A 13,512-nucleotide genomic window follows, 5' to 3' on the forward strand; every position below is an offset into this window, starting at 1 on the left:
CCCTGAGGGGGCAATGACATGACGGAGGTGAGCGCTCCAGGGAGAGGAATAAACAGGAAGGAGAAAGAATTACTCCACCATCATAGTTTAACACTGAATTTTCAGACGCCCGTCAGGTGACTTCCTGAAGTCCCACTCAGTTATGGAGACTATATTTTTTTTGCCTGGAGCCTCTGGAAACATCGAGACACAAGGAAGTCCACCAGAGCAAAGACGCGGAAATCACCGATCTCAAGCAAACGCAGAGGCAGCAGCTCCAAAATACTGTTATGTCAAGGGGTGGCATTTCCGAGGACAGCTTTTCAAGGCACCTGCCACCCCGGGACCTGGGGTTCCCATTACTGGTCCAGCAGGTACACGGTGTCTCCCACTTTGATTGTCCCTGGGTTTTCCGGAACCAAGTACTGTCCAAAGAGAGGCGATTTTCCGTACAGTTTCTGTTGAGAAGGGTCACACAGGCGGTAACTACAGTAGGAGAGAGACCATGATGAGTGACAGCCACACAGAAGCGAGAGCTCAAGCAATATCTGGTTTCCTCTCCGCTGAGGTGAGAGCCAACCCCACCGGGCCATGCGGCCCAGCTCCAGGGAGCGCCATCCCCGGCAAACAGAACAGCGCCTCCCAGTGCGCACACCGCGGAAGTGCAAGCAGCGGCCACATCCCCGCATCTTTCCTCCAGGTAACGTTCCCTGTATCTGATGTTTAGACATCCGTCATCACCTTCCTTCTCCCAGACATCCCTCCTCCTGGCTCCTCACCTCTGTCAGCGGAACCACCATCCCACCGGCCACTCGGAGCCCATCCCTCCCACCTTGGCCCCGGCTGTCCAGCACTTGTCCACGGCGGCCCAGTCCTGAGTCCTTCCCGCCCCCCACCATCTGAACTTGGCCCCTTTTCTCCCCCAATCACAAGCTTGCTTCCAGCATTGCCCAGACCACGGGGCTAAGTCTTACCTAGCCTCTCGTCCTCCCTCTCCCTCCTCCTCCCTTCCAATTCATCGTTGACACCAGACTACATGACTTCTGTAAGTTTGCTCTGGTCCGATCATGCCTGGGCCGGGACATGTTCAGTGGCTCATGAGGGCCTAAAGCCGTGGTTGGCAAACCGCAGCTCGCGAGCCACATGCGGCTCTTGGGCCCCTTGAGTGTGGCTCTTCCACAAAATACCACATGCGGGCGCGCACATACAGTGCGATTGAAACTTCGTGGCCCATGCGCAGAAGTCGGTATTTTGTGGAAGAGCCGGTATTTTGTGGAAGAGCCAAAATCAAGGGGCCAAAGAGCCGCATGTGGCTTGCGAGCCGCAGTTTGCCGATCACTGGCCTAAAGAAGAACCTTCCCACGCTTCAGTCTAGTGTGCCACAGCCTTTACCTGCCCTCGCCAGCCTTTTCAAACCTGTCCCCCCTACCCCTTCCATGCCCTTAGGCGGCTCTGCCCAGGAGTCCTCCATATCCTGTCCCTTTTGCATTTGACTGGTTTGGTGATTTTTCTGAAATTCCTGCAGGATGCTCCTCCCAGATCCCTGTGTATTCAAATTCTACCTCGTCCTCAAGGCCCAGCTCAATGGTGCACCCCCCAGGGAGGAAGCCCAGGACCACCCCCCCCAGGAGTCACTGCCCCTTTGCAGCTTTCTCCACCGGCCCCTCCGGCCCTCACGTGCCTGGTCGGGTAGTTTGGGGCGCCTGCCTCTGTTCTACAAGATGGGGAGTCCCCGGAGGCCAGGTACTGTGTCCAAGTCCCTTCGGCTGCTCCCACCCAGCGTGGGCCCAAGGTCACTGGTGACCCATCATCGTTTGCGGGGCCGATGGATGTGCTGGTGAGTAAAACCCTCTGCTGGCAGCGGTACGGGTACCTGTGCCAGGCAGCAGACGCGAGAGGCCCCAGGAAGAGCGAGCAGATGGGTGGGAATATCATGGCAAGAGTCTCCTCCTGCCCCCTCCACCCGGAGAACGTTTCCTTTCAGTGTCACGTAGGAAAGGAAAGGCTGCCTGGCCACCGTGGCTCAGTGGTTCAGCATTGACCTGGGAACCAAGAGGTCACAGTTTGATTCCCGGTCAGGGCACGTGCCCGGGTTGTGGGCTCCAGCCCCAGTAGGGGGCGTGCAGTAGGCAGCCGATCCATGATTCTCTCTCATCATTGATGCTTCTCTCTCTCTTCCTCTCTGAAATCAATAAAGATATATTTTTAAATAATAAAAAATAAAAGGTAAGATTAATTCCTTCCTGATCGGTTCCTGCCAGTGGACGGCCTCCGTGGGCCTCCGGGCTGAGGTCTTGAACACACAGGCCCCCGTGCCCCGCCGTGGGTGGCAGCATCGGGAGGCAAGGCCAGGGAGAGGCCTCCCTGCTGAGAACTTGCCCCCCGGGCACCACGAGACATGGAGGGGGGGACAGTGTGGCTCTGAGCATCCCACCCCTCGAGCCAGGAGGCGTCTGGACACCGTTTGCTTCGCTTCCCATGATTTATGACCACCTGCCCCGGGGAACATAAATTACTGCCTCCCCGGCAATTTAAATCTCATGGGCGATAGGAGAAGACACCTAGGCTGGCTGCTCTGTCTCCTGGGGGCTTAGGAGCAATGAGGGGGGCTTGGGGGGCTGCGGAGAGCCTGCGGAATTTCAGGAGAGCGAGCTGGTCCCCGTGACCCCGTGTGCCCCCCCCTCGCTCTGTGCTTGGATCAATGGTCCTCTGTAAACACAGGCCCCATGGAGGGGGAGGAGGAGTGGCCCAACCCACGGGGGCCCTCGGGAGGCTGTGCCCACCACGGCAGGCACCTCTGAGATCCACAGGGGAGGGTGCGGGCGCCAAGGGACATGCTGGTGGCAGAGAGAGCCAGACGTACAGGAAAGGATGAGGGTCAGTTCCCCCAGTGGCTTGGCTGGTGGGACACAGAACCATCCAGTTCTTGCCCTGCCTGCTGCTTCATGGAGAACAACACCCAGAGCCCGGCCTGTGTGGCTCTGTGGTTGAGCATCGGCCTATGAACCAGGAGGTCACAGTTCGATTCCTGGTCAGGGCCCAGGCCCAGGTTGCAGGCTCGGTCCCCAGCAGGGGGTGTGCAGGAGGCAGCGATCAATGATTCTCTCTCATCATAGATGCTTCTGTGTCTCTCTCCTTCCCCCTTCCTCTTTGAAATCAATAAAATATAAATATTTTAAGAGAAGAATAGAGCAATGAATCAAAAAAAAAACTTTTTGTTGTTGTTAATTCTCACCCGATGATATTTTTTCCATTGATTTTTAAAAATTTTTATTTTAGAGAGACTGGGAGAGAAAGGGAGGGAGAGAGAGAAACATCAATGAAGACACATCGATTCGTTGTCTCCTCCACACCCCTGACTGGGGCTGCGGATTGTACGTGCCCTTGGCCAAGCATTGAACCTAAGACCCTTCATTCCATGGGCCAACGCTCTAACCACTGAGCACCCAGCCAGGGGAGAGAGAGAAACATCAATGAAGACACATCGATTTGTTGTCTCCTGCACACCCCTGACTGGGGCTGAGGATTGTATGTGCCCTTGGCCAAGAATCGAACCTAAGACCCTGCATTCCATGGGCCGACGCTCTAACCACTGAGAAACCCAGCCAGGGCTCCCATGTCTTTTTTTTTTTTCACAGTGGGCATCCCCACAATGCCATTATCACACCTAATACATTCTGGTATCATCTAATACTCAGCCCGTGGTAAAATGTGCCAAAATAGCTAAACAATGTGAGTCTGTTTTTTCATTGGTTTGTTTGCATCTTAAGTCCTCAACGAAAAATAAAACCATGTGTGCAAGCAGGCACCCTGGGGACCAGCCCCCCCAGAACGGTTCCCAGATCCCAGTCCCGAGGGCCCATCAGCTCTAAGGCTGTGTGTGTGTGTGTGTGTGTGGTGGTGTTTCACTGCCTCTTCTTAGAGATATTACAGCCCATTCCTACCTCTTCAGGGTCTCCAGCGGCTCCTGCCTGCTCATGACGCCCGTGTCCGGGTCCACGGTGGTTGAAACGCACCTGCACACACAGACCCAGAGCATCACACGGGGACAGAGGGGCCTTGTCCCGCCCCTCCCTGTCCCGGGCAGCGGCGGAAGGGTCTTACCTGGAACAAGCCATCACCCTCTTCAGTTCCACGTCCCCAATAAGAAGCTTGTGCCACGCATCCTAGGGGACAGGACGCAAAGGTCACGTGAGCACTCGGCAGCCCTTGCCCCGACCGAGGTGACCCTCGCATCCAAGATGACAGAGTTCACATCAGTCCTGTGAAGACACGCCCCTTCCTGCCCCTCTCTCTGCCTTTCATGTGTCAGTTCATTCACCTGAAATGAAATGCTCCCGTTTCCTCTCACTTGGCAAACTGTGATGGAAGCCCGCCTCCTACAGGAAGCCACCCTGATTGATGTTGCCGGACTGAAAGGGGTGGGGAAATAAGGGGGCAGAAGGAGTGGGGGAAAGCGAGGAGGGGGTCTGGAGAGGCTGTGTCAGATCGCTTTGTGTGCGACTGAGGTGGACGCAGCCCTCGCCCCGACCGACGTGACCCTTGTACCCAAGATGGCAGAGTTCACATCAGTTCCGTGAAGACACGCCCCTTTCTGCCCCTCTCTCTGCCTTTCATGTGTCAGTTCATTCACCTGAAATGAAATGCTCCCTTTTCCTCTCACTTGGCAAACTGTGATGGAAGCCCGCCTCCTACAGGAAGCCACCCTGATTGATGCTACCAGACTCAAAGGGGCGGGGAAGTAAGGGGGCAGAAGGAGCCGGGGAAAGCGAGGAGGGGGTCTGGAGAGGTTGTGTCAGATCGCTTTGTGTGCGACTGAGGTGGATTAAGACCCTTCGGTCACTGCTCATGTGAGTCTGTACCTCCTCCGGCCAGATGGGAAAAAATGAGCAGCAGGCCAACAGCCTTGTTCCCTTTGTGTGTCAGTTCATTCACCTGAAATGAAATGCTCCCTTTTCCTCTCACTTGGCAAACTGTGATGGAAGCCCGCCTCCTACAGGAAGCCACCCTGATTGATGTTGCCGGACTGAAAGGGGTGGGGAAATAAGGGGGCAGAAGGAGTGGGGGAAAGCGAGGAGGGGGTCTGGAGAGGCTGGGTCCTCTCGAGGGGGTCTGGAGAGGTTGTGTCAGATCGCTTTGTGTGCGACTGAGGTGGATTAAGACCCTTCGGTCACTGCTCATGTGAGTCTGTACCTCCTCCGGCCAGATGGGAAAAAATGAGCAGCAGGCCAACAGCCTTGTTCCCTTTGTGTCTGCGCTGGAGGTGCACAAAGCACCCAGCCCAGGAAGCTCCCCTATGGCCGGCCGGTCGCTGGCGCCTACTTTTCAGAACAAATCGAATCAATGGACTGCGTGCCCTCTGACCCAGCAAGGGAGATATGACATACAAATGTGAAACACTGAACAGCCAGCGTTCTTTTTAAAAGTCCCAGAGACACAGAGGAAAGGCCTTAGAACAGCGGTTCTCAACCTGTGGGTAGCGACCCCTTTGGGGGTCGAACGACCCTTTCACAGGGGTCGCCTAAGACCATCAGAAAAGATATATATAATTACATATTGTTTTTGTGATTGATCACTATGCTTTAATTATGTTCAATTGAAACAATGAAATTGGTTAAAGGGCCAGAAGGTTGAGAACCACTGCCTTAGAAGGTCTCAGGGCAGGTGCTGGTGTAACAGTAGGAGGCAGCGTTCTGGGGGCTTAGAGAGCGGATCTTCAGGCTGCTGGGGTCACGGGAGGTTTGATGGGAAAGGTGGGATCTGAACCGAGTATTCCAGGCAGAGACTGTGAGAGGCACAAGGACGCATGTGGTGACCTTCCTGCCCTCAGAGGCAGGCCCTTGGCCTAAGGCCTGAAGATAAAAGCCCCGAGTTCAAAGGGACCTGCCCAGGACCTTGTGGATCATAACCCTGAGGCAGAACTCCACACTCAGAATTTTACCTCTAAGAGTAGAGACAAGGGGAGACAGGAACGTCTGATTGCAGCCTGACCTTCCTGCCCTCAGAGGCAGGCCCTCGGCCTGAGGCCTGAAGATAAAAGCCCCGAGTTCAAAGGGACCTGCCTGGTACCTTGTGGATCATAACCCCGAGGCAGAACTCCACACTCAGAATTTTACCTCTAAGAGTGTACATTGCTCTCTTTTTTTTTTTTAAAAAGTGTTTTTATTGAGTTTAGAGAGGAAGGGAGATTGAAAGAGGGAGACAGAAACATCAGTGATGAGAGAGAATCATGGATCGGCTGCCTCCTGCACGCCCCACACTGGGGATCGAGCCCGCAACCCGGGCCTGTGCCCCGACAGGGAATCGAACCGTGACCTCCTGGTTCATAGGTCGATGCTCAACCACTGAGCCACACCAGCCGGGCAGTGTGTATTATTCTTGGTATGTGTATTGCATGCAGGTTTTCCTTTTAAATCAGGAAATGGGCCTCTTAACTGCATGTTTCACCAACAGTCCAGAAAGCTGGGCAGCTCGGTATAAAGCAGCCCCAGCCTGTTCTGTGTACATTTCCCCACCAGGGGGCACTGACATCATATAAAAACATGAAAGATCCAACGGGAGAGAAAGGGGTTCCAGTCAGGAAACCTAGGTTAAGCAACAGTCCCAGAGGCCCTTTTATGTGCGATGAAAACTGTTAGTTTCAAACTAGCTGGGTTGGCTCAGTGGATAGAGCATTGGACCACGGACTGGAAGGTTCCGGGTTCGATTCCGGTCAGGGGTACATGGTCGGGTTGTATGCAGGAGGCAGCCGATTGATGATGCTCTCTCATCATTGATATTTCGGTCTCTCTCTCCCTCTCTCTTCCTCTCTGTAAAAAATCAATAAAATATATTTTTTTAAAAAAAGAAAGAAAGAATCTAATGTCACTTCAAAGACTCTCGGACCTTTAAAAAAAAGTTAAGTCCCAGGGAAAAGGCAAGGAAGGCTAGTGTTACCTCTGCGTAGACGCCACACCCCGAAATGACGATATTGGGCCTGAAGTTCTTTGCCTGCACTTTCTTCTCCAGCCTGGAGTTGAGATCCGCCAGCGAAGCCTCGGACAGTATCAGGAGCGGGCTGGCGTCAGAATAAGCGACCTGATGAAGAGACAAATCGTTCTTACACAGAGGATTTTGCAGAGGTCCGGCGGGTCTAGTCCAGCCGTGGGCAAACTACGGCCCGCGGGCCGGATCCGGCCTGTTTGAAATGAATAAAACTATTAAAAAAAAAAAAAAGACCGTACCCTTTTACGTAATGATGTTTACTTTGAATTGATATTAGTTCACACAAACACTCCATCCATGCTTTTGTTCCGGCCCTCCGGTCCAGTTTAAGAACCAATGGTGGCCCTCGAGTCAAAAAGTTTGCCCACCCCTGGTCTAGTCTGTGGGATCCTCCCTTCTCCCTCCCCCAATCTCTTTAAATATTTCTCTAGTTCTTTTTAAGTGTATTTTTATTGATCCCAGAGAAGAAGGGAGAGACAGAGAGAAACATCAAGTACATCCATGATGAGAGAGAACCACTGATCGGCTGCCTCCCGCACACCTCCCGCTGGGGATGGAGCCTTAGACCCGGGCATGTGCCCTGACCGGGAAGCGAACCGAGACCTCCTGGCTCGGAGGTCAACGCCCAACCATTGAGCCACACAAGCTGGACAGTGATTCGGAAGGCCTTGCAGATAACGGGAATTATATGACGGAGTGAAGTGGACATGACCTTGGGATCTTGGAGCTGTCGGTAGGCAGATGCCCTTGGGGAGGTCACTCCAGCTTTTCAAGCCTCTAGTTTCTCACGTTTAGTAAGGCGGTTGAGCTCAACGACCTCATTTGTACGAATAAAAAATCATTCACCGATTCCACGGGTATTTATTTTTTCTGCAACCTGTACATCAGTGATAAAGACTCTTGCTGGCCCCAGCCAGTCTGGCTCAGTGGACAGAGCGTCAGCCTGCGGACTGAAGGGTCCTGGGTTTGATTCTGGTCAAGGGCACATACCCGGGTTGCAGGCTTGGTCCCCAGTAGGAGGCCTGCAGGAGGCAGCGGATCAATGATTCTCTCTCATCATTGATGTTTCTCTCTCTCTCTCCCTCTCCCTTCCTTTCTGAAATCAATTAAAAAAAAAAAGACTCTTGCTGACTGTGACTTGTTTAGTGGCCCTAGTAATGGAACTACACAACAATGTGCTCCCAACCCCACTGTTACGATGACTCTGTGCAGCCTTGTTCCTGGAAGAGCCAGTGTAGTCACTTTAAGTCTGTGGATCGCCAGACACACACCTATGTGCCCCATGGTGATCTGACCCCAACTGCAAGCTGTAAAAAGGCCGGACTCAGAGCATTAGCCCTGCAGACTGAAGGGCCCCGGGTTTGATTCCGGTCAAGGGTGTGTACCTTGGTTGTAGGCTCCTCCCAGGCCCGGGCCCTGGTTGGGGTGCATATAGGAGGCAACCAATCGATCGATGTGTCTCTCCCACATCGATGTTTCTCTCTGTCTTCCCTTCTCTCTTCTACTCTCTCTAAAAATCAATGGAAAAACATCCTCGGGTGAGAATTTAAAATAATAATAATAATAATAATAATAATAAAAGGCCAGACGGATGCAGCCACAGAATGGAGCAGAAGTGACTGCCACAGATCAGTTCTGAAAGCTAGGAGCACCATTAGGCTTATGTAAACAGCAAGGGGATGCTTGTGGCCAAACATGCAGGCATCTCCTCCAAATCAGCAAACACAGATGATGCCCCCAAGGGAACCGCTGCATTTTTGCCGATAGCAATCACCTGGGGGCAGGGGGACGGACACCTGCCTGGGGGGGGGGCCACCAGGCAAAGCCACAGCCCTGAGCTCAGCAGACATGCGCCCCCCCGCCCCCCAAGGGGCTCTCAGCTCCAAGGAAGCCTGCCTCCCATCGGTCACCCGAGGCCAAGACCCAGGGCGCTCTCTCACCTGGTCCGTGGGCCGGAACGGATCCTTTATCTGGTGGGCCTTTCTCGGTCGCATGTGAGGCTCGAAGTGCACCAGCCGGTAGGGCTGGGTCTTCAGGAAGCTGGTGATCCACTGGGCGGCCGCCTCCCCACAGTCCCGGCCCTCGATCTCCAGGTCATGCACCCTGCAGGGGGCGGCAGGAGCTAAGAGTGGGCCTGGCTTTGCCAATCTGGGGCCCAGAGACTCTGCCCCACCCTGTGACGTCAACGTCATTCCTTCAGTATCAGGGGATGTGATGTTAGCCTGTCCCTGCTACGATGAATATCCAGTTTCCCCAAAACTATATCTCAAAGAGACTGTCCTTTCCCCAGCGATTATCTTTGGCTCTTTGGTCAAATATTAAGCGACTTTGTAGGCGTGGGTTTATTTCCGGGCTCTTGATTCTGTTCCGTCGGTCTGCTGTCTAGTATTTTTATGCCGGTAATGTTTTGATTATCGTAGCTTTGTAGTATGGTTTGAAATCAGGAAGTGGGATGCCTCCAGCTTTGTTCTCCCCCCACCCCTCAAGATTGCTTTATTCGGGTTAATTCGTGGTTCTATGCAAATTTTAGATTGTACTCTTATTTCTGTGGCAAATGTCATTGGCACTTGGGTCAGGATTGCACTGAACTAGTAGGTGACTTTGGGTAGGACGGACCAGCCGATTCTTGACATCTTTGCCCTTGGAGTCTGAGCATTTCTCATTTGCGATTTCCAAACAGGTCCTGGTTTGGTCTTGGGGGCAGAGGCCAAAGCCTGTATGGGATCATGTAGAAAGTTTCACGCCATTGCAAATGGATTAAAAATTAAGGGATAAAAATTTTCACCACGAAAGAGTATGGGTAACGACCCAACTGTGGCAAACAGGAGCCAGGATACAGACACGTGTGAAATACAAATTGCAATAGGCATATTAAAAATGCACGTGAAATCAACATGAAATCCCCATTTCCCCCATACAAATGGCAAAATATCCTTGACCATAATGGTCAGAATATAATGAGAGAGATATGCCCAATACATCGCTCATGGCTATAGAGCTGGTATAACCATTCTGCAAAGGAATATGTCAAAAGCTCAATAGGGCCCATACTCTTGATTCTAACAGAACCACTGCTAAATTTTCCCTCCTAAGGAAATAATAAGAGGTATTAACAAAGACTTATCTATAACAATAAAAGCATAATATGCTAATTAGACTGGACAGCCGAACGACCTTCCGGATGTCCTTCCAGATGTCCTTCTGGACGACCTTCCGGACGAAGCCGGGGCTGCGAGGGCCTAGGCAAGCTGCTGCGGCTGCCAGGGCTGAGTTCCTTGCACAAATTTCATGCATCGGGCCTCTAGTGAAGATATTTATCACATTCTGCCTCATACCTGGGAAAAAATTTAAAACAATTCAAATATCTAAAAGCGGGGACGTGTTAAAATGCAGAAAGGACACCCACAGACGGCAACACTTTACCAACATAAAAAATGGCATTTAGAAGATTTTTTTTAATGATATAAGAAAATATTTATCAACTTAAGTATATAACAGTATTCAAAACTCTGATTTTTTTTGGAATCGTTTCAATTTGGTTTTAAAAATATTAGCCATAATTTTTATGACATTTTGAAAGTCTATTTATAGGTACAGAACAATGGATTTTGTTAAACTGTATCACATTTATACTTCCAAAAACTTATTTCATTGTTATTAGTAGGAATTTTATTGGTTCAATAAAATTGGCAAAACTGAAAAAAAATAAAATTCTCTCTTGAAAAAAAAAATATATATTAGCCATAGAAACAGAAAGGAAATACGGCAAAATATTAACTATAGTTATTTCAGATGGGTTTTGTTTATCTTTTTTCTTTTTTTCTGGTATTTTCCAATTTTTCAACTATGAATATATATTTGTTTTATAATCAGAATAAAACACACCAATTATAACAGAAGCATACTATTATGTTTTAAAACTCCAGGTAATTTAGAAATTATATTGGTTATATAACTGGTTGCATTCTATGAACTTTCGGGGGTCTTGGACCTTTCCAGCTAACTACATTTTTTGATGTGACACGCTTGACAATACGGATTACCTTTAGCATTTCTAATTCAAAATGCAGCAACTGGAACAAACGTGTAATAAGACCACATTTTAATTTTCCCCACAAGAGGATAAAAAAACCATCTCTACGCCCGATTTCTCAGAAGCCATGCTAGTTTCCCCGGAATCACTGCTTCCCGTCGCCCCCTCTGATGTTGGGGGGTAGAGGGGCTCCTGGCTGACTCTCCCGCTCACGGGGACTCCGACCCCTGGTGACTGCAGGTCCCAGCTGCCTGTTTCTATTCTGGAAGCTCCTTTTATTAGACCCGAATATCACGGTCACAGAGCCCTCACTCACACTGGGAAGGTTCCTGTCTTTCCAGGCAGAGTAGGGCCAGTCCAAGGCCATCCATTGGTCTAATCTCACCTCTTCCAGGCCCCTCCCCCCAGTCCCTCCCACCCCACGCTGGTCCTTTAGCCTCTGGGGGTGTCATCTGTCCCTCGCTGACAAGTCAATACACATTTGTCCCCAGGGTGTTCCAACACGGGGCTTCTGTGGCCGTCAACCCCACATGAACACAGGCTTCTGAACCTTCATGATCCTGGGGATGTGGGATCCATAGCTAATTGCTGACCACCTTTCTGGGGATTCCCTCCGAAATTGGAACTTTCTCCAAGGCCAAGAACGGCCATCGGCTTACCTGCACTTGAGCACGGGGTTGGTGGTGGGCGTCTTGATGGGCAGCACCAGGTCCGGCGTGTAGGCTGCACTGAGGGTCAGGGTGTCCCCCTCGCAGGTCAGGGACACCAGGACCAGGCGTGGCTCCTGGCGAGCAGTCACCATGTTCCCCGCCTCGTTGATCACCAGCCAAAACCTGCCATTTGCAAAAGACGAGATGTTAGCGGACCGCTGTGAAGCCACGGCCAGCGCGGCCTCGGGTTCAAAGACTTGGAGATAGGGCTGACGTGCAAATTAAAACACAAGAAACATAAATCTGAAAGTATGGGGGGAGCCAGCTGTGAGCCTGGTACAAGAGACCAAGTTCCACTGAGTCTCCGTTCCCATCTGCATTTATTTACTAGAACACAAAATTGCCTTTTGGGAATGCCCACAGACATATCAAAGGTGATCGTTTAGGTAAACGGTAAGATTATCAGGTTGGGAGAGTCCCTTTTAGGCCACTGAGTCAGCAGTAGGTAATAAAAGGCAAATATTCACCCTGTGAGTATCAAAGAGCCCAATTCAGCCTTCTGGCCAGACTTCTCCATTTATATTAATTACTATTGATATTGGTTTTCAGCAGACAGGCTGCCCGTCTGCAGGGCCTCCAGTCACGCACGGTGACCTCTGAATCCCTCCCCGTTAGCCTGCTGTGTGAGTGACTGTGTCTGTCTGTCTGTCTGTCTGAAACATCAGCTCAGCAGCCCAGCAAGACTGAGTCTGTCAGTTCATTTCAACAGGTCTCATAGCCACTCAAGCATCTGACATAATTTCTACAGGACATTTTTTTAAAAATATATTTTATTGATTTTTTACAGAGAGGAAGGGAGAGAGATAGAGAGCTAGAAACATCGATGAGAGAGAGACATCGATCAGCTGCCTCCTGCACATCTCCTACTGGGGATGTGCCCGCAACCCAGGTTCATGCCGTAGACCGGAATCGAACCTGGGACCTTTCAGACCGCAGGCTGACGCTCTATCCACTGAGCCAAACCGGTTTCGGCTACAGGACATTTTTGAGCTCCTTGATGGAGGGCACAGAAATCAGAGATGTGAGTTACATTTTCATCTCAAATGAAAGCCTGATCACTTTCGTTCAGCCTGCCCCAAGGAAATGACAATATTGTATTTCCCAGAAAGCCCTCAAGGCCCTCAGAGGCTGACACACAGTAGGGCTTCTGCACGCTGAGGTACCAAGGATCTTGCTATATTGTTCACAGAGCTTGGAGTTCAGCTGACCGCATTCAATGCCATACACGCCTTGCCAAAGCCACCCTCCCCTTTCAAAAAAAGGTGATGTTTCTGTATTCAGAACTGTGAATTCCGCAATTTACCGAAAGGTCTATTGTTAATAGGGACAATGGTATTTCTGGCCAGTACTCCTGGTCTAGAGGAACTTCCCAGAAAGAGAAAAAAAGAAAAAAGAAAAAGGAAGAAATAAGAGCAACAGAAAGAACCTTTTCCACGAGAAAAACAATGCAATTGTGTAAGTTGCCTCGCGGCTCCCAAGGGCACTACACATAATGATGTTTGAGTAATTTCGGTTCACACTGGATCGGACGATTACCATTGCAGAGGTGAGCTTGTGCTATGGGGATCTGTAGACATAGGAAGAAAATATGGCCCTAACCAGTTTGGCTCAGTGGATAGAATGTTGGCCTGCGGACTGAAGGGTCCCGGGTTCGATTCCAGTCAAGGGCATGTACCTTGGCTGGGTTCTCAATCCCCCAATAGGGAGTGTGCAGGAGGCAGCTGATCGATGTTTCTCTCTTATCAATATTTCTAAGTCACTATCCGTCAGTCACCTACCGGGGACTGAGCCCGCAACCCAGGCATG

At 50.9% G+C, this 13,512-nt stretch overlaps 1 protein-coding gene and 1 long non-coding RNA gene across 2 annotated transcripts in view; both read right to left on the reverse strand.

Annotated features, from left to right (window-relative positions):
* The window catches only part of MARC1 (mitochondrial amidoxime reducing component 1), a 14,700-nt gene continuing 1,188 nt past the window's right edge, over window positions 1–13,512 (reverse strand). The window contains exons 2-7 of the mRNA XM_015562371.1: window positions 11,656–11,829; window positions 8,904–9,066; window positions 6,916–7,056; window positions 4,084–4,145; window positions 3,924–3,995; window positions 1–465 (exon numbers count right to left, since the gene is read on the reverse strand). Coding sequence (XP_015417857.1) covers window positions 339–465; window positions 3,924–3,995; window positions 4,084–4,145; window positions 6,916–7,056; window positions 8,904–9,066; window positions 11,656–11,798 — 708 coding nt within the window. The 5' untranslated portion in view covers window positions 11,799–11,829 and the 3' untranslated portion in view covers window positions 1–338. The remainder of the gene's footprint in view (window positions 466–3,923; window positions 3,996–4,083; window positions 4,146–6,915; window positions 7,057–8,903; window positions 9,067–11,655; window positions 11,830–13,512) is intronic.
* On the reverse strand, window positions 9,443–10,466 carry LOC107182725. Its single transcript, XR_001513458.1, has 2 exons — window positions 10,174–10,466; window positions 9,443–10,137 (listed from the first exon to the last, which is right to left on the reverse strand). It is a non-coding gene; the product is annotated as an uncharacterized LOC107182725 (long non-coding RNA).

Source organism: Myotis davidii, unplaced genomic scaffold (assembly GCF_000327345.1).
Source record: "Myotis davidii unplaced genomic scaffold, ASM32734v1 scaffold174, whole genome shotgun sequence".
In the NCBI taxonomy this organism is placed as follows: Eukaryota; Metazoa; Chordata; class Mammalia; order Chiroptera; family Vespertilionidae; genus Myotis; species Myotis davidii.